This window comes from Salmo salar, chromosome ssa13, assembly GCF_905237065.1.
Source record: "Salmo salar chromosome ssa13, Ssal_v3.1, whole genome shotgun sequence".
NCBI classification, from domain to species: domain Eukaryota; kingdom Metazoa; phylum Chordata; class Actinopteri; order Salmoniformes; family Salmonidae; genus Salmo; species Salmo salar.
Window position 1 is genome coordinate 35,127,890 of NC_059454.1, and position 27,581 is coordinate 35,155,470.

Here is a 27,581-nt window from a genome sequence, read left to right on the forward strand (position 1 = left end):
TCCAGATGATTGGTGAGAAACTGATTCAGACTGGTGTCAGTTGATCCATTCGTGTTTAAAAACTCAACATAGCAATTGTTTGTGTGCTGGAGATTTCCTTTCTATTTAGTATAGTGTTTTTTCCATAAACCTGGCAGGGCTGAAGGTATGCGAGTTCCCCTTTTTCTTTACATACAACATTGTTGCAATGCTCTATTTAAGAAATACTCAACTCAATGTAAATCAAAGTGGATAAATTGTGGTTTTCTTAATGCTGTTTACGTAGGACTGCAGTGGCTGGTATGATTAACATACTGATTGTCAGTAACCTTATTGACAAGAGAAAAAAGAACAAGGTGATACAATAGTATCATCCAGGATCGTCCCCCCTGCCCTTTGCCCTCAGAACAGCCTCAATTTGTCAGGACATGGACTCTACCAGGGGTCAAAAGCATTTTACAGGGATGCTGTCCCATATTGACTCCAATGCTTCCCACAGTTGTGTCAAATTGGCTGGGTGTCCTTTAGGTGGTGGACCCTTGTTGATACACACGAGAAACTGTTGAGCGTGAAAAACCCTGTAGCATTTCAGTTCTTGACACAAACCGGTGCACCTGGCACCTACTACCATACCCCATTTAAAAGCACTTAAATATTTTGTCTTGCCCATTCACCCTCTGAATGGCACACATACACAATCCAGGTCTCAATTGTCTCAAGGCTTAAAAATCCTTATTTAACCCGTCTCATCCCCTTAATCTATTAGGGTTGAAGTGGATTTAACAAGTGACATCAATAAGGGATCATAGTGTTCACCTGGATTCACATGGTCAGTCTATGTCATGGAAAGAGTTGGTGTTCATAATGTTTTGTACACTCAGTGAATATGTAGCCATTTTACAGCTGCACAATTTATTCTATTAAAATAAAGAATATAGTACGATATAGATGTTCATATTTCCACCTAATGCATTGTATACCGCTGCCTTTACACGCTTCATTAATGAAATTTTGCACGTGCTACAACACAGATAAACGTAACCTAGAAAAGACACCATTCCAGAGCTACTATATATGTAATGCTACACTTAACCATTTGTGTGCCTGTATTGATCCATAATTCTATCACTCATTAACCTACATATTTTAATTCCCATTCTTTAATAATAATAATACGAGTTTAAATTGTCAGTAGGGTATAAGCTAAAGCTATTGGGCTCTCTTTCCCTTATCCGTTCATTCTGAAACGGTGCTATGATGTGCTAATGGTAGGTACACAGCTGCCTGCCTTCCTGCCTTCCTTGATTTGTCATAATGCAGAGTGGGGGAGGGGCGCTTTTCTTTCCTCTGCAGCACTGCAGGTACGGAGCCATGGGCAGGACAGAAAACACTGACATATAGGAGCTGCAGAACAGGCTATTACCCACTAATCATTCTCTGTCCATGGTCCTGGACGGTCCCGGTGGCACTCGCTAATCGGGTACTGGTTCGTTAGGAAGACAGTGCGCGCCAAATTAAGCCACACAGAGCTGCTAACCTCTCCGGTTGGTTCTCCATCTAATCTGAAAGTAAAGAGCTGTTGTAAAACTATCTACCAACCCGCATAACAAACCAAGAGACTGACTGTAGTCTACACAGTGCATGTTAGGTAGGCTAAATACGGTAAATTAGCGCAGACAGGGCAACAAGCGGTTTGCTCCAAATGAATCATGTCGATATAGACTGGAGCTGACATTTACCACGGGAGATAACGGATCCTTTGAATGCTACTCACTTTCAGGGACAATGAACCGAAGTAGGCCTAGCTGCAGGATACATATCAGGATGCGTCGAATATTCTCCCCATAAGATAAAAATCAAACGAGAGAAAAACCGAATTGTACAAAACATTTACCCACCTCAGTTCTGTGTCGGTCGGCAGTTGAAAATTAAAAAGTAAAAGTAACATTATAAATAGTAACGAGAGCGCCAGGTTGGCGCGAGCTTTTAAAAGCTCGACGTCTTGAAGGGAAACTAGGGCGTCTGTTTACCTGCGGCACGTGCGCACGACAACGTCTACTCTCAGCGATATGTTTTATTTTACTGCAGGCTCGTGAGGGACCGAGTAGAGAGAAGCGCAGGAGGGGAAGGAGGGGGTTGGAGAGAGAAAGAAGTGAAGGGGAGGGGGCTATGATGGGAAGAGTAGTGAGCGGTCTTTATCTCTCTCTATCTTCCCTCACGTCGCTCTTTCACTTTGTTCTATTGTTGATGAGTGCTCTCTATTGAGCTTCTACACGTCAAGGATATTTTTACTCATGGCATCATTCATTACCTAGAAACTGGGGGAATTGGGAAACTGTGCACATAATTGAAATGCAGCATGCTTGGACTTTTGTCAGGATGCCAGTGAATGACATCTGCTTTTCCTAAAGAGAAGGGAAACAGTTTGGCTTTTCAGGGGGATTCTACCAATGGAAAATGAAGTAGAAGGTTAGATGTGTTGAGTTTCATATTTGTGGTGGACGGTGTTGTGGTGTATCTGTGTGTTATCTACTGGCGACTAACAGGAGAAGTTAAGTTACACAGCCTTTAGCGGTATTACTCCAAGGCTGACTGTACATTAACTCTGTATTGTTTCAAGAAGAGTTCAACCCTGTCAGGTTAAGCAGCCAGTCTGGTCGTTTACTATTGTTGATCATGTTTTGTTGTGTGCTTTCTCAAAATGTTTAGTTTCACTGTCTGTGACTGTCTCCTTCATTTCACACTCTAGCAGTAGAGTAGTTCGTGTGGAACTACCACTGATTTCCTTGAACCGACTCATTATATGCCATTTCAGTTTTATTTGCATAGTCAATTAAACTGTAGCTTAGCATTGGTTCCAGCACTATCCTGAACATGCATAGGCTTCAAATTGTAGCATGGTTTTACAGCTTAATATCACAGCATAAGTATTACTCAAAAAGCCAGGTAGGTTATCGACTATTTATGTATAGCCTACGAACGAGATACTCTCAAAAAGCCTCGGTAGCAAGGCGGTGATGCTTTCACGTGTAGGTGAAGGAAGTTGCTAGGATACAACTACTAGAGATGCCTTTTTGATGACAGGACAGTTCAAATACTTTGTCTCATGGCTTCAGCGATATTCTGCAGAAGTGTTTTGTTACTAAATAGCTTTTCACGGTTTTCTAATAGCGCATTTCCCCCCTCTTGTTGATCATGTCATTTAAAAGTCTCGAGGAGTCAGGCTAGGTGGCTGTCGCATCCTGTCGTTCGGTCATGCTATCTTTTTAGCCTCGGTCGCTAAATCATATGCATCTTACAACATGCCACAGTTGTGAAACTGGTTTTGTCTCGTTGTATGGTCTGTATTATAAGCACGCGAGAACTAAAGTCAGTTACTATTCATTTGTTTTCTAGCATCAAGGAAGCACGCAAAAGGTAGCCTGCTGTAGCCCTCCTGGTCAACTTGTTTTTGAGTTTAAGAAACACGATGCAGTGGATAGCAAAATGAGCGCTCGTGTAGCTTATTGTGTAAAGTCTGCAAGAACGTTTTCAGCACCACGGGGAATAGGACAGCGACTTTAGCGCGTCTATTTGTGAAAAGGATGCAGTTCACTTAGTATCATATTATTTTAGCTCTTCCCGTCATGTTTAATAACTGTAACAGGTCTGTTGATTTGAATGTAAACTCTGAATGTAGCCTATCACTCTCCCCCTCTGCAAAAATATAAGTTAAGTTCCATACCCTCTAAAAAGCCCTGTCGAGTTGGTGTCACATGACTGCATGTATTGACTATGTGAAAAGTAGAACAGAACTTCAGAGTGACATGTTGCAGTCAGTTTATCCTGTAAGACATTGGCAGAGGTCAGTTCTTGTTAAACTAATGATAGCAAAACACAGAAACCAGAGAAGCTATTATAATGTGCCTACCGTAGTTTGTTTCAAATGCAACTGTAATAATGTACTGCTGCAGGAGTTTGTCCAGTCAGAAATGGTTGATAGAATGAGAGCAGCTCCAGTGAAGTGGAAGTGCTTACCTGGGAATGGCCAGCCTGGAATGGCCAGCCTCTGGGCATGACTTTACAGAAATGGAACCTGTGGAGGGAGGAATTGGCTCTTTGGAGAACATGGCTCATTTGTGTCTTCTCTCTATGCATCCCCTTAAGGCAATTTGTGATGACCCAATTCAAGTTCCCACACATAATCCACATTACTTCCTTATATTTTTCTAAAACTTTTTTAGCAAATGTGTCTGTGTGCCTCTTCAATAGCTTATAAGTTATAGTTGTTGGTAAATGTTAATAGCTAACCCTTTACTGTTACCATTTACTCAGGCTGAGCACAGTATACTGTCAATAGTTGTGTGTTTCCAACACATAGCAGTGGGGGCTATTACTTTCCAAGATGCTGTCATATCATACCACAAGTCAGCACTATTACTGATACAGACAGATGACTTTACATTGCTGTGACACATGCCGTGATTTAAATCAAATCAACCTTTATTGGTTGCATACACCGTTTTGCAGATATTATCACAGGTGCAGCGAAACGCTTATGTTTCTAGCTCCAACAGTATAGTAATATCTAGCAATACAATCCAAACGTTTTAAGAAAGAACAAGAAATGAAGAAATTGCTTCTGTTTAGCTGACTAACAAGTGTAAGATGTGCCTTCATACAGCTGCATAAGGGTATTGTGTTGTCATTTATCATAGTGTCATTCCATGTTTCTTCTTTAGGATAGCATTTTCATGGTTTTATGAATAGGATACTGTAGGGCTAGCTACAGAGGGTCAAAGACCATACCCACAAGACACGCTAACCTCTCACCATTAACTATAACAGGGGAGGTTAGCATGGAGGTATGATCGTTGACCCTCTGTAACTTTCTCACTCATCATTATTCACAATTCATTCAGCATTATCTGTAATCATGGGTAGTATCCACATGAATGTAGAAGTGTTTAGAAACATATTCTATTTTTATTTAAAATAAAAGTGAATCCAAAATGACATAATACATTATTTACCATGAATTACTAATTGGGCACAAAATAATCTGAAACACAACCAAAACGAACTGCAAATGCATCCGACAATTTTGTAGAGCCACAAGCTTGATGTGCGTGCTAGGAATATGGAACCAAATACCAAACTTTTGACTACTTTATTTAAAAGAATCTTTAGGGGTGTCAATAATTTTGACCCCTACTTTTTTTTAGATGTTTATTTCATGTTAAACAAAATCTCTTTCTCCAAGCAATATTATTAGCATAAAATAATATAATTTCCCCAATTTTCTGAGCATACAATATAGCTCAGTATTTGAATTATATATTTTATACAGTCATTATTTCTCATCATCATCAAGGGTGTCAATAATGTCGGACGTCACTGTACGTGTAAAGGTCTAGTGTGATTTCTTCTTTGCTACATTCTACGGTGTACGTTTGATATAATCATAGGTTTTGTGTAGTAATGAGCACAGCAGGTATTTGTCATTTTCTGTAATAGCAGATACCAAGCAGTAATTCCCCTTTGTTGTCTCTTCTCGTGGCATTTCACGGGCTTGTGAGAGCAGAGCAGTCTGAAATATAGAGTACCTCGTCAGTCTTGACGTTGAATTGAAATTGAGATGCTTCACCTCTGGAGCTGGACTGATGCCATGAGGTCAGGCGCATGCTACCTGGTTAGCTTATTTCCAACCTTGCCAAGCGGGACTGTCATATTAGGAGTCGCTAAACAGACTTATGTGTGAAGTATAAAGCATCCATTGGCTTTTTGTTGCAGCTGTGCGCCCCTCTATTGTTATGTATGTAGAATCCTGTAGATTGTAGAAGAACCCTGTTGCATGAATGGTCGGTTTCTTGAATAATACAATGATAGAGGAAAAGCTTCAGCTAAACATGTGTTGCTTTACATTAGTCAATACTAATATGTTGCAAGAGAAGGTGAGAAGCCTACATCCTGATTTTCTGCTGATATATACTGTGCTTGCTAACCATTACTGTGCAATTGATGCAACATGGATTTTCTCCTGCAAAATTCATGTGCGATGAAGGTCCCGGGGGTTACAAACAAGGTTAGAGATGGATAAACTTTATTAGTCCACGCGAGATGGAAATGTGTCTTCTGTTTTTATCTGCTTCTGCTTTGATTCACCCCCCGACACACACACACACACACACACACACACACACACACACACACACACACACACACACACACACACACACACACACACACACACACACACACACACACACTAGGTTGAAGAGGCTGGAGCAGAGGGCAGCCACTGTGCAATGCCCAATGAGAATATTAGTTCCTTGCTCAAGGAAACATTGGCATTAGGTGGCACCCTTCTGGTTGCAGGCTCAACCCCGCCAGATTTTTACCCCCATCAGTAGTGGAATCCGAACCGGTAACCCTCCGGTTGCTGGCACGCATCTCTAACCTCGGGGCTACCACCGCCCCATAATAATATAGAGCATAACATAAAGCAACATTACAATTACAATAATAAAAGCTGCATCAACAGACTGCACTTTTCCTCTCATTGACCCCAATAATCACACAGGTAGACGTTTATTGGGATGAGTCTTGTCCTTGAGGCAGAACTGAGCTATTTCTGCTAGATGGGTCAGCTCCAAAATAAAAATTGACTATATTGTAAAGATGAATGAAAAAAATGGCTTTTTGGTCTTCATTTAAGGTTAGGGTTAGGCATTAGGGTTAGCAGTGTGGTTAAGGTTAGGTTTAAAATCTGAATTTATGACTTGGTGGCTGTGCCAACTAGTGATCACTCTGCAGAGCTGCCTCCAGAACAATATTCATGACAAAAAACGCTAACCTGCTCTAATCACTACAGGACATCGATTCTATCTATGTAGTGTTCTCAATAGGAAAGGTCTGGTGTTCTTCTGATTTTGACCCATGGCGACCCTTGTTGTTGTTTCTTTGTTTGTGTCAAGCTGACACATTTGTGGGGTCAATGTTTTCAGATAAATGCACGCTCCTAAAAAAATTAAGAAAATTCACTTGTTTCTGTGGTTTTAAATTTTGGTCTTGTCAAACCTCTCATCAATATCCTATACTCTGTCCAGAAGAAAGAATACTGCACATAAATCCATTACAAGCTGAAGGAAGAGGAAACCCTATTAAAGAAACCCGCCACAATGGACAGAACAAACAAAGCTGGTCATTATGCCAAAGGAAGAAAGGCGACTTAGCCTTTGATTATCAGCGTACCCATGGGTCCCAGCTGTGTGGGCCTGCGCCAGATGGCCTAGCAACCTCTTCCTTTAGACAGGCACAAATACCAGCTTCTGTCAATCAGGAGAATGTGCTGCACAGTCACAGACTCTGAGGGTGGTAGGACCACAGTCTTTCTAACTACTGAACATGCAGGGGTTTGCTATAGCCACAGCTTGTCTATTAGACTACATGTGGGGGTTTGCTACAGTAGTCACATAGAGGTTGGACCCAGCCTTTCTAGATCAGTACATTTGGGGGTTTGCTACAGTAATCACATAGAGGTTGGACCCAGCCTTTCTAGATCAGTACATGTGGGGGTTTGCTACAGTAGTCACATAGAGGTTGGACCCAGCCTTTCTAGATCAGTACATGTGGGGGTTTGCTACAGTAGTCACATAGAGGTTGGACCCAGCCTTTCTAGATCAGTACATGTGGTGGTTTACTACAGTAATCACATAGAGGTTGGACCCAGCCTTTCTAGATCAGTACATGTGGGGGTTTGCTACAGTAATCACATAGAGGTTGGACCCAGCCTTTCTAGATCAGTACATGTGGGGGTTTGCTACAGTAGTCACATAGAGGTTGGACCCAGCCTTTCTAGATCAGTACATGTGGGGGTTTACTACAGTAATCACATAGAGATAATGTTGGGGTTCAGCTGTAGAACAGTGGTTGAGCTGTATTAACGGACCCACAAGTTGGTGTGTGAGGAGGAAGGTGTCAGCTGACACTTCTGCTCTAAATCCAGACCATTGTGACTCAGTATTGTTAGCCTGGCATCCAGACCATTGAGACTCAGTATTGTTAGCCTGGCATCCAGACCATTGTGACTCAGTATTGTTAGCCTGGCATCCAGACCATTGTGACTCAGTATTGTTAGCCTGGCATCCAGACCATTGTGACTCAGTATTGTTAGCCTGGCATCCAGACCATTGTGACTCAGTATTGTTAGCCTGGCATCCAGACCATTGTGACTCAGTATTGTTAGCCTGGCATCCAGACCATTGTGACTCAGTATTGTTAGCCTGGCATCCAGACCATTGTGACTCAGTATTGTTAGCCTGGCATCCAGACCATTGAGACTCAGTATTGTTAGCCTGGCATCCAGACCATTGTGACTCAGTATTGTTAGCCTGGCATCCAGACCATTGAGACTCAGTATTGTTAGCCTGGCATCCAGACCATTGTGACTCAGTATTGTTAGCCTGGCATCCAGACCATTGAGACTCAGTATTGTTAGCCTGGTATCCAGACTATTGTGACTCAGTATTGTTAGCCTGGCATACAGACCATTGTGACTCAGTATTGTTAGCCTGGCATCCAGACCATTGAGACTCAGTATTGTTAGCCTGGTATCCAGACTATTGTGACTCAGTATTGTTAGCCTGGTATCCAGGCCATTGAGACTCAGTATTGTTAGCCTGGCATCCAGACCATTGTGACTCAGTATTGTTAGCCTGGTATCCAGACCATTGAGACTCAGTATTGTTAGCCTGGTATCCAGGCCATTGAGACTCAGTATTGTTAGCCTGGCATCCAGAATATTGTGACTCAGTATTGTTAGCCTGGCATCCAGACCATTGTGACTCAGTATTGTTAGCCTGGCATCCAGACCATTGTGACTCAGTATTGTTAGCCTGGCATCCAGACCATTGAGACTCAGTATTGTTAGCCTGGCATCCAGACCATTGTGACTCAGTATTGTTAGCCTGGCATCCAGACCATTGTGACTCAGTATTGTTAGCCTGGTATCCAGACCATTGTGACTCAGTATTGTTAGCCTGGCATCCAGACCATTGTGACTCAGTATTGTTAGCCTTGCATCCAGACCATTGAGACTCAGTATTGTTAGCCTGGTATCCAGACCATTGTGACTCAGTATTGTTAGCCTGGTATCCAGGCCATTGAGACTCAGTATTGTTAGCCTGGCATCCAGACCATTGTGACTCAGTATTGTTAGCCTGGTATCCAGACCATTGTGACTCAGTATTGTTAGCCTGGCATCCAGACCATTGTGACTCAGTATTGTTAGCCTGGTATCCAGACCATTGTGACTCAGTATTGTTAGCCTGGCATCCAGACCATTGTGACTCAGTATTGTTAGCCTGGCATCCAGACCATTGTGACTCAGTATTGTTAGCCTGGCATCCAGACCATTGAGACTCAGTATTGTTAGCCTGGTATCCAGACTATTGTGACTCAGTATTGTTAGCCTGGCATACAGACCATTGTGACTCAGTATTGTTAGCCTGGCATCCAGACCATTGAGACTCAGTATTGTTAGCCTGGCATCCAGACCATTGTGACTCAGTATTGTTAGCCTGGCATCCAGACCATTGTGACTCAGTATTGTTAGCCTGGCATCCAGACCATTGTGACTCAGTATTGTTAGCCTGGCATCCAGACCATTGAGACTCAGTATTGTTAGCCTGGCATCCAGACCATTGTGACTCAGTATTGTTAGCCTGGCATCCAGACCATTGTGACTCAGTATTGTTAGCCTGGCATCCAGACCATTGAGACTCAGTATTGTTAGCCTGGTATCCAGACTATTGTGACTCAGTATTGTTAGCCTGGTATCCAGGCCATTGAGACTCAGTATTGTTAGCCTGGCATCCAGACCATTGTGACTCAGTATTGTTAGCCTGGTATCCAGACCATTGAGACTCAGTATTGTTAGCCTGGTATCCAGGCCATTGAGACTCAGTATTGTTAGCCTGGCATCCAGAATATTGTGACTCAGTATTGTTAGCCTGGCATCCAGACCATTGTGACTCAGTATTGTTAGCCTGGCATCCAGACCATTGTGACTCAGTATTGTTAGCCTGGCATCCAGACCATTGAGACTCAGTATTGTTAGCCTGGCATCCAGACCATTGTGACTCAGTATTGTTAGCCTGGCATCCAGACCATTGAGACTCAGTATTGTTAGCCTGGCATCCAGACCATTGTGACTCAGTATTGTTAGCCTGGTATCCAGACCATTGTGACTCAGTATTGTTAGCCTGGCATCCAGACCATTGTGACTCAGTATTGTTAGCCTGGCATCCAGACCATTGTGACTCAGTATTGTTAGCCTGGCATCCAGACCATTGTCACTCAGTATTGTTAGCCTGGCATCCAGACCATTGTGACTCAGTATTGTTAGCCTGGTATCCAGACCATTGTGACTCAGTATTGTTAGCCTGGCATCCAGACCATTGTGACTCAGTATTGTTAGCCTGGCATCCAGACCATTGTGACTCAGTATTGTTAGCCTGGCATCCACACCATTGAGACTCAGTATTGTTAGCCTGGCATCCAGACCATTGTGACTCAGTATTGTTAGCCTGGCATCCAGACCATTGTGACTCAGTATTGTTAGCCTGGTATCCAGACCATTGAGACTCAGTATTGTTAGCCTGGCATCCAGACCATTGTGACTCAGTATTGTTAGCCTGGCATCCAGACCATTGTGACTCAGTATTGTTAACCTGGCATCCAGACCATTGAGACTCAGTATTGTTAGCCTGGCATCCACACCATTGTGACTCAGTATTGTTAGCCTGGTATCCAGACCATTGTGACTCTGTATTGTTAGCCTGGCATCCAGACCATTGAGACTCAGTATTTGTACTAAAAGTGTAGAATATTCATCATTGATGCCTAACTAGTCTCCTGTGGCCTTCCATGTACCTTCCACTCCATGCTACTACATTATACATTGAGAGCTAATTTACTGCAAATAAATGCTTGAACCTGGTTTGCCCGGTCTATCACATAGTTAGTGTGTTTGCGCGTTTGTGTGTGTGTATACCTGTCTTGCGCCTTCTCAACCTGGGCAGTGTGTATCTGCAGTGAAATAGATAGTGGCCTGTCCTCATGTCCCTGGGCTAAGACAGAGAGCTGTCCTCTACTGTGCTGCTCCAAACCTGTGGCTCAAGTCCTCATACACATTACTAGAAGCTTTAGACTATACCTGAAGTGTTTATGCTAGTGCTTTTGTTCCCTTCTCACTTAACCATTTAAGGGGTTGTGTAGTGTATTTAAAACTGTCAGCCATAGCTGTATAGGATGAAGCAGCATGTAGAATGAGAATATGTTGGCCTGTCCTTCATTTGATTTGAAACAAAACCGTTGTTCACTCAAACACACAAACCCAGTTTGAGCAGCTCCTGTTTGTCAGCTAATACATGTCTGCATGTGTTTTCTGGGGTAAGTGATTAGTCAGCTACTGTTCATATGATGTGCCAGGCTCCCTGTCAGTCAGAGCTCTGTGGCACTGCAGCCTTAGTGACCAGTGTAGACGTCTTCTATTACACACTGTCAAGAGAGGGAGGAACAAGGCACAAGGGAGGCTGTTGGTGATGTTAGAGTGTTGTTGTAGTTCTGTTTGGCTGGATGCATGCTCCCTCCCTCCCTCCATCCCTCCCGCTCTGTGCTCTCTCCCTCCTCCCTCTGCAGTATACGTGCATCGCATTCAGAGCAGCAGGCAGCAGGTGGAGATGACATCATCTGCACTGCAGCACACTGCAGCACTGGGTCTGAACAAAGAGAGTCCTCTCGTCCTGCCACCGTCTCTCTCCCTCTCTCTCCCTCTCTCAGCCTTCCCCTCTCAGAGAGCATACCCCTGGTGCCTAGAAATGCTGCAGGGTTGTGACCTACTTAACCCCTGTGACCCTTCCCCCCCCCACCACTAGGGTATGAGCTGGCTGATGCACCTCTGCAGCCCTCATCATCACTTTGCCCGTAGCCGCCTATGGAGAGGTGATGAAAGCTAGCACTATGGGGGGGTGTTGTAATTTAAGTGTTAGCAATGGCTGCTGACAGGATGAGAGCTGGGGAGAGACATAAGGATGGTGTGTATGTGGGATGAACGTCCATTGTATTTTCTAGATCTACTACACATCATCAGTGATAGAAGTAATTTACTGGCTGTATGTTTTTTCCTTTAACAGTAACAATTACTTGACTTATAGTGAACGCAAGCATGACATTCACTCCCTGAAGGGCGGAGAGCTTCTGCCTGAGACTGACTGCCAGGAAACGCCAGTAGTGGAAATGTCACAGGGACGCTGCTGTGACGGCTCCCCACTTAGGAAGTCATTACGTTGTTACTGCAGTGTCCCCTCAGGAAGATAATGTACGATCGTTATTGTAACATAGTGATGGAGAATAGATGTACATGTATGTATGTTTGTAGTTTTTCCATTGTGGGATTTTCTGCCCCGTTTTCTACTCGTGCGCCGAGTCTTCCTCTTCCCATTCATCAATAAGCCAATGCCGCGGGGAGGAAGGAACCATACACAGACAGGCATATTCCTGTCGCTTAGTTACCGCTCGGTAGCAGGTTGCCACAGAAACAGCCTCACTGTGGCTAAATGAGGAATGCTAATGCAGTGTTCCACACTCCTTCCCTGCCTGCCTTCCCTACTGCAATGGACTCACTGTGCCCATCCCACAATCTGTGCACATCGGTCTGTGTGTGTGCGTTTGTGTGCATGTGAGTGTGTGTGGATGTGTGTGCATATGTGTGTCTGTCTGTGTGTGTGGATGTGTGTGCATGTGTGTGTCTGTCTGTGTGTGTGGATGTGTGCGTGTGTGTCTGTCTGTGTGTGTGCATGTGTGTGTCTGTCTGTGTGTGTGGATGTGTGCGTGTGTGTCTGTCTGTGTGTGTGTGCATGTGTGTGTCTGTCTGTGTGTGTGGATGTGTGCGTGTGGGTCTGTCTGTGTGTGTACATCTGTGTGTCTGTCTGTGTGTGTGGATGAGTGTGTCCGTGTGTATGTGTGTTTGAACATAGAGCTCTCTTCTAAATGGTGGTGTAATGGACTAAAGCACATTAACTGCAGGTCAACTGATGGAGAGCAGTGAGTGCAGTCATACTCCAACCATTACCCACTACCCATTACCCACTACCAATTACCCTTTACCCACTACCCATTACCCATTACCCACTAACCATTACCCACTACCCATTACCCACTACCCATTACCCACTACCAATTACCCTTTACCCACTACCCACTACCCATTACCCTTTACCCACTACCCATTACCCACTACCAATTACCCTTTACCCTTTACCCACTACCCATTACCCACTAACCATTACCCACTAACCATTACCCACTAACCATTACCCATTACCAATTACCCATTACCAATTACCCACTACCCATTACCAATTACCCACTACCCATTACCAATTACCCACTACCCATTACTCACTACCCATTACCCATGACCAATTACCCACTACCCATTACCAATTACCCACTACCCATTACCCACTACCCATTACCCATTACCCACTAACCATTACCCATTACCCACTACCCATTACAATTACCCACTAACCATTACCCACTATCCACTAACCATTACCAATTACCACTACCCATTACCAATTACCCACTACCCACTAACCATTACCAATTACCCACTACCCATTACCAATTACCCACTACCCATTACCCACTAACCATTACCCACTACCCATTACCAATTACCCACTAGCAATTACCCACTACCCACTAGCAATTACCCACTACCCACTACCAATTACCCACTACCAATTACCTACTACCCATTACCCACTACCCATTACCCACTACCAATTACCCAATACCCATTACCTACTACCCATTACCCATGACCCATTACCCACTACCCATGACCACTACCCATTACCCACTACCCAATACCCACTACCCATTACCAATTACCCACTACCCATTACCCACTACCCATTACCCACTAACCATTACCCACTACCCATTACAATTACCCACTAACCATTACCCACTACCCACTAACCATTACCAATTACCCACTACCCATTACCAATTACCCACTAGCCATTACCCACTAACCATTACCCACTACCCATTACCAATTACCCACTAGCAATTACCCACTACCCACTAGCAATTACCCACTACCAATTACCCACTACCAATTACCCACTACCCATTACCCACTACCAATTACCCTTTACCCACTACCCATTACCCACTAACCATTACCCACTACCAATTACCCTTTACCCATTACCCATTACCAATTGTCCACTAACCATTACCCACAACCCATTATCCACTACCCATTACCCACTACCAATTACCCAATACCCATTACCTACTACCCATTACCCACTACCCATGACCCATTACCCATGACCCACTACCAATTACCCACTACCCATTACCAATTAACCACTACCCATTACCCACTACCCATTACAATTACCCACTAACCATTACCCACTAACCATTACCCATTACCAATTACCCACTACCAATTACCCACTACCCACTAGCAATTACCCACTACCCATTACCCACTACCCATTACCCATGACCAATTACTCACTACCCATTACCAATTACCCACTACCCATTACCCACTACTTATTACCCACTAACCATTACCCATGACCAATTACCCATTACCAATTACCCACTACCAATTACCCACTACCCACTAGCAATTACCCATTACCCACTACCCATTACCCATGACCAATTACCCACTACCCATTACCAATTACCCACTACCCATTACCAATTACCCACTACCCATTACCCACTAACCATTACCCACTAACCATTACCAATTACCCACTACCCATTACCCACTAACCATTACCCACTACCCATTACCAATTACCCACTACCAATTACCCACTAGCAATTAGCCACTACCCATTACCCACTACCCATTACCCATGACCAATTACCCATGACCAATTACCCATAACCCACTACCCATTACCCACTAGCCATTACCCACTACCCATTACCATTACCCACTAACCATTACCCACTACCCACTAACCATTTCCAATTACCCACTACCCATTACCAATTACCCACTACCCATTACCCACTAACCATTACCCACTACCCATTACCAATTACCCACTACCAATTACCCACTACCCATTACCTATTACCCATTACCAATTACTCACTACCCATTACCAATTACCCACTACCCATTACCAATTACCCACTACCCATTTCCCACTACCCATTACCCACTAACCATTACCCACTACCCATTACCCACTACCCATGACCCACTACCCATGACCCATTACCCACTACCCATTACCCACTACCCATTACCAATTAACCACTACCCATTACCCACTACCCACTACCCATTACAATTACCCACTAACCATTACCCACTAACCATTACCCACTAACCATTACCCATTACCAATTACCTACTACCCATTACCAATTACCCACTACCAATTACCATTACCCACTACCAATTACCTACTACCCATTACCCACTACCCATTTCCCACTACCCATTACCCACTACCCATTACCCACTACCAATTACCCACTACTCATTACCCACTACCCATTATCCACTACCCATTACCAATTACCCACTACCCACTACCCATTACAATTACCCACTAACCATTACCCATTACCAATTACCCACTACCCACTAGCAATTACCCACTACCCATTACCCACTACCCATTACCCATGACCAATTACCCACTACCCATTACCAATTACCCACTACCCATTACCCACTACCCATTACCCATTACCCACTAACCATTACCCATTACCCACTACCCATTACAATTACCCACTAACCATTACCCACTACTCATTACCAATTACCCACTACCCATTACCCACTAACCATTACCCACTACCCATTACCAATTACCCACTACCCACTACCAATTACCCACTACCCATTACCTATTACCCATTACCAATTACTCACTACCCATTACCAATTACCGATTACCCATTACCAATTACCCACTACCCATTACCCACTACCTATTACCAATTACCCATTACCCAATACCCATTACCCACTACCAATTACACACTACCCATTACCCACTACCCACTCGTTTTTCCCCCAATTAGTCATCATCATTTGATTTTACTTGTGTGGCTTCAAGCATAAAATATACTGTAAGCATGCAATTTTCTGTATGCTTGTAATTCATTGTTATGGCATTCAGCACTTTTAGATGACTCAGTATTTATTATGTTTTGAACAGTAATTCCAGAAGCATTTCTTTCAGTCCACATTGTAGATTTGTTGGTTAACACTGCTCATGGTTGGAAAACTATTTGCCAGCAGCATTTAGTAACTGTACAGCCTATTAGCCTCCATCTGTCCATCTATGGAAAGCCTTTCTCAAGGACTATGGACGAGTGCTTGTTGAGTGATTTTGTACAGTGGCTCTCAGCTCCTCCTACCGTATAAGCCAAAGGTAGTGTTATGTGGCCAAGAGAGGCAGAACACAGCAGGAATGATCAACTCTGTCATAATGGACTAGAGTTAGTTCATCAGTAGGAGAGAGAGTCCATCTGCAGACTCTCCTCAGAGAGTGTCTAGGACCGTGTGTGTGTGTGTGTGTGTGTGTGTGTGTGTGTGTGTGTGTGTGTGTGTGTGTGTGTGTGTGTGCAGGGGTGGACACTTTCACCAAGCCTCCATCCACTCGCTGGTCAATCCTCCAGTCCAGATTACTAAAGGAAAAAAGCATATTTATGAATGACTGAATTAGTGTGCATGCAGCAATTAGCACAAGATTGATGGGCCTTAAAGGTTATTTAAGAAAAGGCAATTGTGGTGCTGAAGTTAATGATTGATGTTATTGTTCGACGTGTTTATGTGTCTTGGTTGCAGATACCTTCTGATTTATACAGATGCCTTCATAGGCACCATATTGCACCATAGTGCTGGGTTTCACTGATGACCATACTGTAGGTCTATGGATGCTGACGTGTGTTATGTGTCTATGTTGCAGATAACCAGTTCAGAATGTCCATCCTGGAGCGCCTGGAGCAGATGGAGAGACGGATGGCAGAGATGGCCTCCCATCATCAGCAGAGCAGTGGAGGAGGTGCAGGAGGAGGAGCAGGAGCAGGTGGAGGAGGAGGTGGTGGTGGTAACAACAGCCAGACACAGGTAAAGTAAATCATACTATTTTTCATTGATGGAGCAATGTCTTTGTGATGTATTCAGCGATATAGAAACGTACTGTTTGTTTCTGTTTGAGAAGTCAAGTGTTGTGTTTGTGTGTTGTCAGTGTGTGTCAGGGCAGGGTCAGGCTGGCAGCAGCTTTGAGAGCCGTGTGGTGGTGGTGTGTGAGAAGATGATGAACCGGGCCTGCTGGGCCAAGTCCAAACACCTGATCCACTCCAAGACCTTCAGGGGCATGACCCTGCTTCACCTGGCCGCTGGGCAGGGCTACGCCACCCTCATCCAGACACTCATCAAGTGGCGGTGAGTGAGAACCTCAGAGACCTCTGATTGTCTGTTTATCAAAGAAATATACAGAGTGACCTTGGGACATATAAATATCTATTATGGAACTGGTTTAGGACCAGGAAATACTGTATTAAAAACGTGTAAATAAAGTTTTAATCTATGTAGATAATGTTGTGTTTTAGCCAGAGGTAGTTCAGTCCGGGAGTACAGTGTTCTGTTCTATCCTCCAACAGCACCAAGCATGCAGACAGCATTGACCTGGAGTTGGAGGTAGACCCCCTCAATGTGGACCACTTCTCCTGCACCCCTCTGGTAAGATATAGAGAGCTGTATCTCATGAAACCATTGCAGGAGTCTTCCATAAAGCCTTTCAAACGCTGCAGACCTTCATAAATCATTCAATTGTAAGATGAACTTTTCCAAGAATGTAAATGACCACAGGCATGCTGGCACCTTTCCTCTGACCTGTGACCTGTGCCACTGCTGTCTTTTCTCCAGATGTGGGCGTGTGCCCTAGGTCACCTGGAAGCGGCAGTGGTCCTGTATAAATGGGACCGACGGGCCCTTGCCATCCCTGACTCCCTGGGACGCCTGCCCCTGTCCATCGCCCGCTCCCGCGGCCACACCAAGCTGGCCGAGTGTCTGGAGCAGCTGCAGAGAGAGGAACAGCAGCCCCCTGCACCTCTTCCCCCCAACACACGCATGTCCTTCTCCCCCACCCCCCACGACGCTCCCACCTCAGACAGCTGGATGGTCACATGGGCCAGCGACGGCGTGATGGCGCCCGGCGGGAAGAAAGGAGGCGCCACCACGGCCACGACCACCTCGAGCAACCTCAACCCAGGTCAGAGCAGACTGGAGGACAGGAGAGGCAGTAACTGAGGCCCCACACTGGTAGCAGTGGGGTAAAGGGACAATAGAAAAGAGCTTTAGACAAAAACATTTTGGAAATATTGTTTGTTTAAATGTCTCTAAAATAGTATCTTGTATCCCTTCTGCAGACTTGAGAAGGCCGCGATCCGAGCCCTCCAACTACTACAGCAGTGAGTGCCAGCGAGACCTGCCCCTGGCCAAGAAACACAAGCCCAACCCAGAGATGTTCCAGGTCCGGCCCGACAAGGCCATGTCTGTCCCACTGAGCCTGGAGCAGCAGCAGCTACACAAGCTGTCCTTCAGCCCCAAGAGCCTGTCCCATGAGGGCCTCGGCCCAGACAAGAGCCTCTCCGGTGGGGGAAGTGCTGGAGAAGCTGGGGGAGCCAAGTGGCGCTCCAGGGAGGGTTTCTCCAGTGGGGGCTCAGGCAGGAAGGGCTCGGGGGGCTCTGGGGGCAGCAGCCTGGGAAAGGAGAAGCTGGCTAGCAGGCTGAGACAGAGGGAACAGCTGGGGAACATGCTGGTGATGGCTGAGAGAGAGATGGTGAGCACGGAGCTGCTGTCCTACAGAGAAGATCTGGAGAACCAGGACTGTATGACACAGATGAATGACCTGCAGGTCAGTTAACTCACCCTAGTCTCTACTGTCTCTTTACTCTAGTTACTCTTTATCATATCTTTACTGGAGATAGTTGCTTTTTACCATATATTTACTCAAGACAGTGACTCTACTGTTTACCACTCACTGCACTGCCAACCCTGTCTATTGGCCTGCTCATTGCACGTACATTCACACTTGTTTACCAGACAACACTATATCCATAGCACGCCATAGTATCGACCTCACGTCTATAGATCTGAACTACCAGTGAATATACATGACAAGAAGATTGAGATTGACCGCTGGCAGCTCTGTTGGGCCGTGCCACTGGATCCCCTGACGTGTGAAGTCAACGCACACACACCCACATACACAGAGGGATCCTAGGCCTCCCCGGCAGTGTGTGGACCTCCATCACCACATAATAAACTCCATCCATTGATCGGCTTTCACAGCCAAGAGAGCCCTCTGCCATCCATCACAGTCACACTGAGGCTGAGCCTGTGAGATGAGGGGCAGAGGAGGGAAGCACAACAATAACAACCATTGTCTTCATTGTCACGATCACGATCGTTGTCATGTTTAATGTTCATTGTTTCTTAGAAGTCATTCTAAACTTGCAAACTCATAATGTGGAAACATCTAAGATGAAATGGGGACGTAGTGACGCATCCTTCCTGCAACATTGTGATGCACCGGAACCAAAAAGCACGTCATTGTAAAGCAACAGAACAAACCGGCAGACAATAAGGTACCAATGTGCTAAGTGTGTGATCTGCAGTATACTCAATCCTGGGGGATTCTCCCCCTGCAGGTGAACATGATGACTCTGGCAGAGCACATCATTGAGGCGACCCCAGAGAGGATCAAGAGGGAGAACTTTGTGGCCCTGGACGGGGTGCCCCTGGACAGTACTGGGGTCAGCAACACCATGAGCTGGTTGGCCAGTTACCTCGGAGACGTGGAACAGCTGCCCAGCATTATACATCTACGGTGAGCAACACAGCAGAGCCACACTCTGGACTGAATGTGATCTGGTCTGGTTTATACCTAGTCTAAAAAGCATGCTGAATGGAGAATATGTAGGCTTAATTCTGATCTGGGAAACTGACCATAAATGTTTTGCAGAAGATTTCCTGTGCATGGCATAGCAGTAGTGTATTGGTACTACATTTTCTGTCAACAATGCTTATCTGATTACTTTTTAAACTGTCACCTCCCACCCACTGCCCCTCCCTCTCTGTCTTCCTCCAGATCCCTGTACAGTGAGCCTCTCGCTCCGTCCTCCAACCCCAGCCACAGCCCACAGGGTTCTCCACTGAGGGAGGGGTCCATGGAGAGGCCCACCCTGCCCCCCCCGGCCGACTGGAGCGAGTTCCTCCAGGCCTCCAACAGCAAGGTGGAGAGAGACCTGGCCCAGCTCACCCTGTCCGACCCTGAGCAGAGGGAGCTGTACGAGGCCGCGCGTCTGGTCCAAACTGCCTTCCGCAAGTACAAGGTACAGGCCTGGATGAGGTACCACACACAGCATCATACCTGCTGTACAAGACAATGTACAGCATCTCTGTTAGGACTGGCACTCTGTTGATGTGGTGTTGACAATGTTATCAGGTGAAATGATGAATGGGTCCCTTGAATCTGGAAAGGTAGCTATATGAACAAAACTACGTCCTGGTCTGTGTCGGAGTGTGCTGAGTGCACAAGACACTATCTTTGCTGTGAGGACCTTCACCCAGTAATCATCAACGGATTATGTTAATTAACACTCATATCTTCCTCTCTCTGTGCGTGTCTCACTAAGACACACTCAAACTCTGTGGTCCCTGTGGTTTCAGCATGGGAAAGGACTGCTTTGAGCAGAGCATGGCCTTGCTTTAAGGAACGACTGCACTGCTCCCTCTTTCCTGCTTCCTGTAAGCTCTCTCTCCCTTTCTTTCTCTGTCTTCTCTCTCTCTTACTCTTTAAATTATGTGTGTGGAGCCCGCTGCTTCCTGTCCTTAACCAGCTCCACATACCCTGCCCAGCCTCCCCACGCCTCACCTTGCTATCCCCCCCATGGCTAGCTTTAATGAGTTTCCACGTCTCAAACTGTTCACTGTCGTTCACTGTCATCTGTTCTACCCCTCTGCCAGCTGACACTGGGGAGGAGAAGAACTCTGGGCTGGCACCACCACCTACCTCTCTTCTCTCCCAGCCCAGGATGGAGCCTCTCCCCCAGCCTCCTCAACCCCAGGTCCTCCCTCTGTCCTCCAGACAACCAGGGCCCTGGGCCCAGGAAGAGACCTCAGGGAGCCGTGGCGCTCTATAATAGACTACGCCACCTCCTATACTCTGACTTCTGACCGCTGATCTCTCGTACTCTCTCACAGGGACGCCCATTCAGAGATCAACAGGAAGTAGCTGCGGCCGTCATTCAGCGTTGTTACAAGAAGTACAAACAGGTAGGCTTGGCACACACATGGAGATTCAATAGTTGGATGCTTTTACATATTGCATTATCTTACAGACAGTGGATAGATGTAGGACTGATTGCAGTACATTGATTAGGGTTTTTTAGAAAACCTTTAACTTTATTCAGTTTAGTCTGTTTTTCTAGGCGCAGACTGAACCTTGTTCATGCCCCTTCGTGATTCACAATCTCACATTTTCTTTGTTTGCAAGCTTACATGGATAGCCTTGAAGGTAACATATTTTCACTGTCTCAGATTGCTTACAATGCAACCTAAGTTCACTTGATCATCACACTTGACTTGGTTATATTGCTACTCAACCTACATCAGCACCTTTCCTAAGTCCAGTTATATAGTATTGTGCCTGATTCACACTCTAGGGCCAACCTTAACCGTACTGGCTAGTCTATCTTTTCCAGCACGGTCCCAGCAGCTAGAGTGAATACGTCACCAGGTCAGCCCAGTTTGGCTTGACTTGATTTGGCCATATAGTGTGAATCAGACAAGAGATGTGTGCGTTTGAGGCCATCGTTTCCAACCCTCCTGTTCCTGACCCTCCGTCTCCTCCTCTCTCTGGTCCTCTCGGTGGCAGTATGCACTTTATAAGAAGATGACGCAGGCCGCCATTCTTATCCAGAGTAAGTTCCGCAGCTACCACGAGCAGAAGAAGTTCCAGCAGAGCAGGCGGGCGGCCGTGCTGATCCAGCAATACTACCGCAGCTACAAGGAGTATGGCAGGCTCAGGCCCCACCGCAGAGGAGCCGCCGCCGCCCTGGTGCAACATAAACTCAGGTATGTGTACACACACACACACACACACACACACACACACACACACACACACACACACACACACACACACACACACACACACACACACACACACACACACACACACACACACACACACACAGCAACACAAACTTAGGTAGCTAAACACACTGTCACGCTGGTATAAAGGATGTGGAGACAGGCGCAGGAATACAGCATCTGGGTTTTTAATACACCCAAAACAAACACGTAAACAAAACACTGGGATGTACCCAAACAAAATAGCGAGGGTAAACCTCGTAGAACGACACGGGACGAGACCCGTAATACACAATGCACAAAACACACAGCACAGGCTGCGACAACGCATAGGTACTCACACGACCAACGGACATGGGAACAATTATCGACAGCCCAATGGGGGAAACAAAGGGCACAAGTACTAATCAGTGGGAATAGCGGACAGGTGTGCGTAATGACACAGTTCAGTGCAGCCTAGAAAGCCGGTGACGTCGACCTCCGGAACTGGTGAACAGAATGAGCAGCAGTACCGGGGGGATCCGTGACACACACACACAGCAACACACACACACACACAGTAGCACACTCACACTGAAACACAGCAACACAAACTCACGTAGTTAAATACACATTATAAACTGGGTGGTTCGAGCCCTGAATGCTGATTGGCTGACAGCCACGGGTATGACAAAACATTTATTTTTACTTCTCTAATTATGTTGGTAACCAGTTTATAATAGCAATAAGGCAACTCAGGGGTTTGTGGTATATGGCCAATATACCACGGCTTAGGGCTGTATCTAGGCACTCCGCGTTGCATCATGCTTAAGAACAGCCCGTGGCCGTGGTATATTGGCCATATACCACAAACCCCCCTCATGCCTTATTGATTAAATAACACACACACGAACATACAGCAGCATAAACCCAGGTAGCTAAACCCATTGACACACACTCAGCTACACACACAGTAATACACACATACAGGAGGCGGGCCTCATTACAGGATAGCAGCAGTCTGCAGTTGTTATCTATTTTGGGACTTATAAATGAATGAAATGTACCATTGATTCTTAAAGAATATAACTTATAAATGCCTCATGAGCTTAGTTCAACTGTCATACCCCATCAGAACCCAAAATATAAGCTTATTTTATGCCAATGTTTTAAAACAAAGTACATTTTAACAAACTCTATATAGTATATACCCACAAAAGTATAATTTTGATACTAAGGGTTTGGTCAGTCCTTGTACCCATAGCTCCGTGTATGAATTTGAGAGTGGTACATTTCTCCAGCCCCCATCCCTCAGCTTTTTTATGGACCAGGGGGGGGGAGAAGGCAACTGCTGACTGCCGCTTTAACCTTGCAGACTTCACTTGGGGAAATCAATTTATAAGGGACGAACGACGCAGTCCCATTTGCAGTCCCAAGGATCATAGTGGCCTTCTGTGTTCGTGCATAATTGGTTGAGATTTTGAACGTACGACATCTGTAAATATGTTTTATATTGATGAAGACACTAAGGCTCTAGAGTACTGGAGAGGACAGTATCCATGCTATACAAATTCACCAAAGTAAGGCTTAAAGCGTGGTTGAAAAAGAGCACCAAGCATTGTAAAACTACACTAGCTCCAAACAACCACAGTATCTTTTAATATTGTGGACCCTCTCAAAAGCCAATGTTCCCTCTTGTCTTGTGTGTTGTAGAAGTAGTCTGCTCACTAAGAGGCAGGACCAGGCTGCCAGGAAGATCATGAGGTTTCTACGCCGCTGCCGCCACAGGTAAGCCCTGCCCACAACATTAACTCGTATGGGTTCCCAGATATGTTTGTTATATTCACACACTACCAAATACATGCCTTCTTTCAGTGTAGGGATTTGCAAGATATATGAATGGTTTACTACACGTTAGATGGCAAGAATGAGTCTGCACAGATGAGAGGGACAGTTCTCGGTCTTCTTATTTATTTTGGGGTTGATAAAAGGTCTGGGTGGGTTATATACAACACTTCAGACACCCCCCTATTTCCCGTCACTGTATTTGGCCCCCACCTCTCCTCTCCTCGCCCCCATTCCTTCCCTCACAGTGCCTACTGTGTGCTAATAGCTGTCTGGTATTGTTTTGCTCTTTATGCGAAGCCCCTTGATGGACCATAGACTGTTCAAGCGGGTGAGTGCAGCCTCAGCAACACAGTTCGTCCTTCTCTTTCTCTCCTCCCTGTCTACACTGTATGTCTCTGCCTCTCTCTCTCTCTAACAATACAGTTATATATCCTGAGTCCTTGACCTCCTCTCTCTCTCTCACTTTCTTTCCATCCATCTCTCCCTCCCTCTCTCTTTCTCTCTCTCCCCCTCCCTGTATCTTGTCCATCACTGTTGCTTGATGCCTGCTTGCATGATGGCTGCCTACTGGAGCCACAGGGGGACTGACTGAGAAGCTCAGAGTCAGAGCAGATGTAACTTTACTCTTATTAAACCAACTAACCACTGCTTATGAATGACTATGTCACCGCAACACTTAACAGGCACCTCTTTCTCTTCTCTGGAAAGGAGTTGAATTGTTCTTCTGTTTTATTTATGTGGTTGTGAAAATGCCTATTTACAGAACGGAAGGTTGTTTTCTCTATCATGTTTACTGTGTTGCATGACTCTATGGGCCTTGCTCTTTAACATGTACCCCCGGGCATGCTATGGACCGGATGTTCTCTCCCAAACAGCTGTCTGTCTTACTGTCTGTCCTGTTGCGCCCCACATGACCCAGTTGAGGGAGGGCTTGATCCCCTTTGGTTTTGTTCACTCCAACTGTCGAAACTGTCTTGTACGAGCTCCTTTCGGCATTGCATTGGTATCTGTCACTATTTCAGGCCTGGTTCAATGACACTTGCGTCACCACTGAAAATATTGAAGAAATTCTTCATGGGTAGAAACGGTTTGTCTGTCCGACTACTCCCCCGGAAAGTCTTCAGGCATATTGACAAAAATACCGACAGTATGTGACAGTTATCATCAGCGTCATCATCTTTATGACTCACAAACACTGTAGTTCATCTTCTTAGACAAGGGAATTAGAATTTATGAATCAGTTCATTGTATGAATCAATTCATTGTAATATATCAGCACAATCTCTATATGACAAATTGCTAGGTTGATAAGGCTATAACCCAGATAACTTAACTAACTCTGTATCTGAAGAATCCTTACTATACGGTATGGGTTACTGTGCTTTGAGAGCAGATGAGGTTACAGTACTATAAAGATGTGATAGCGTGCATGTTTGTTAAGATCTGGGTTACAGTGCTGTGATGGCACAAATAGGTCAGACTAGCAGTACTAGGCAAACAATGGGAAGTCCCTGCCATGCACCTCCAGGGAGTTAGAACAGCAGTAGTGGTACCAGTAATGGATTCACACCCCAGGGGAAGAGGAAGAGGAAGTAGCACACTGAGAATCACTAAACCTACATAAATAGCAGTGTGGGTGGGGGCTCACCAATGAGCTCTGTAGAGTTAAAGGATGTTCGGGTTGATACACGTGTAAACCGTGTGAAATGTAGGTAAAAAACATGTAGGTAAAAAACAAAGCAATGTATTCCTAGAGGATAGCACTTAAAAGTACAAATTAAAACACTTGTTTCCAAACTGGTCCTCAGTGGTAAAAACTGGTCCATGGTGATAGAAATGTGGTCCTCTATGGTAAAAAACAGACATTACCTTGGTTCTGTCCACTCATTGTCCACTCATCCTAAATGCATATGAGAAGACTTTTCTCAGAAGCAGTATAGAAGGTAAAGCCAGGCAGAGCAAATACACCAGTCCCAGTGTTCCTGTGGTCAGCAGAACAAGCACCAAGGGCCAATAGGTATATTGATTATGATATAACACAGTAATTGGCTAAGTCCACTGAGTCCATTGTACATGCTGGAGTTCTAAAGTATGTGTCACTATCCATTCACTGATTAGGTGTGGTGTTTACTGAGCCATCGGTTTGGCTCTGGCTCAGTTTGGACATGGTTCACAAGTGGAATGCCAAGGTAATGTCACTTCCCAGTACATAATGCAATACAAGTTTGGATAGGATATTTTTGTCTAAATATATGTATGACATTTTCTCCTCTTTCACAAATTGAACGCGTTACGTTTTCAATTGTGTTAGTAGTTGATCATTTAGTGATAGACACAATAATACAGTCCTCTGATTAAACTCATATAAACACCATTCTGGAGTGATAAAGTCATTGATTTGGTGCATAGTAATGTTCCAAATACAAACCAATTAGTAAACCTCTGCCTGCCTTGATGGTCTCTTTCAGCCCAACAAATATTTGGTGGAATTGTCAAGGGACTGTTTCCTCTCTTGAGATTTGTTTTGGAGAGATTTCAATTATCAAGACACCTTATTTCATTCTCAAGAGTCTAAAAGTAAATCAAACTGGTTTAAGAATCGTTTTCAATGTTGACCCGTTAGAAAATGTAGAGTATTGAAGGAATGGGCTCAGTGAGCTGTAAGACTTAGTGATTCAACAGAATCATTTAGACTGAATGAGATCGAATCCAAATAAGTCTTTATCGATGTTGATAGTTGTCAGATTTATCACTGTTTTCTTTCCAGACCAGCACCAGCTCCCGTTGACAAGGGCTGTGTCGCACTCCATGTCTCTTGTCCTCCCTCAAGGGAATGGTGTCCTCTATGGAGGGAATTATGGAGGGGAATGGTGTCCTCTATGGAGGGGAATGGTGTCCTCTATGGAGGGAATTATGGATGGGAATGGTGTCCTCTATGGAGGGGAATGGCATCCTCTATGGAGGGGAATGGCGTCCTCTAGGGAGGGGAATGGTGTCCTCTAGGGAGGGGAATGGTGTCCTCTATGGAGGGGAATGGCGTCCTCTAGGGAGGGGAATGGTGTCCTCTATGGAGGGGAATGGTGTCCTCTATGGAGGGGAATGGTGTCCTCTAGGGAGGGGAATGGTGTCCTCTAGGGAGGGGAATGGTGTCCTCTAGGGAGGGGAATGGTGTCCTCTAGGGAGGGAAATGGTGTCCTCTAGGGAGGGGAATGGTGTCCTCTAGGGAGGGAAATGGTGTCCTCTAGGGAGGGTAAATGGTGTCCTCTAGGGAGGGGAATGGTGTCCTCTATGGAGGGGAATGGTGTCCTCTATGGAGGGAAATGGTGTCCTCTATGGAGGGGAATGGTGTCCTCTATGGAGGGGAATGGTGTCCTCCAGGGAGGGGAATGGTGTCCTCTATGGAGGGGAATGGTGTCCTCTAGAGAGGGGAATGGTGTCCTGTAGAGAGGGGAATGGTGTCCTCTATGGAGGGGAATGGTGTCCTCTATGGAGGGGAATGGTGTCCTCTATGGAGGGGAATGGTGTCCTCTAGGGAGGGGAATGGTGTCCTCTA

General features: G+C 45.3%; 1 protein-coding gene across 8 annotated transcripts in view; it reads left to right on the forward strand.

Annotated features, from left to right (window-relative positions):
* Positions 1-27,581, forward strand: part of LOC106567259 (calmodulin-binding transcription activator 1) — a 485,887-nt gene that overhangs the window by 452,743 nt on the left and 5,563 nt on the right. For 4 of the 8 annotated variants that reach the window (XM_014136342.2, XM_045693185.1, XM_045693184.1 and 1 more), the window contains 12 exons: positions 17,007-17,167; positions 17,289-17,485; positions 17,704-17,782; positions 17,969-18,314; positions 18,472-18,959; positions 19,756-19,934; positions 20,196-20,439; positions 21,311-21,382; positions 21,603-21,623; positions 21,984-22,183; positions 23,894-23,968; positions 24,326-24,356. In XM_014136342.2, the coding sequence (XP_013991817.1) occupies positions 17,007-17,167; positions 17,289-17,485; positions 17,704-17,782; positions 17,969-18,314; positions 18,472-18,959; positions 19,756-19,934; positions 20,196-20,439; positions 21,311-21,382; positions 21,603-21,623; positions 21,984-22,183; positions 23,894-23,968; positions 24,326-24,356 (2,093 nt within the window). Of the gene's footprint in view, positions 1-2,162; positions 2,449-17,006; positions 17,168-17,288; positions 17,486-17,703; positions 17,783-17,968; positions 18,315-18,471; positions 18,960-19,755; positions 19,935-20,195; positions 20,440-21,310; positions 21,383-21,602; positions 21,624-21,983; positions 22,184-23,893; positions 23,969-24,325; positions 24,357-27,581 lie in introns of those variants that run through there. The other 4 variants (XM_045693186.1, XM_014136343.2, XM_014136344.2 and 1 more) reach the window with 4 other exon arrangements.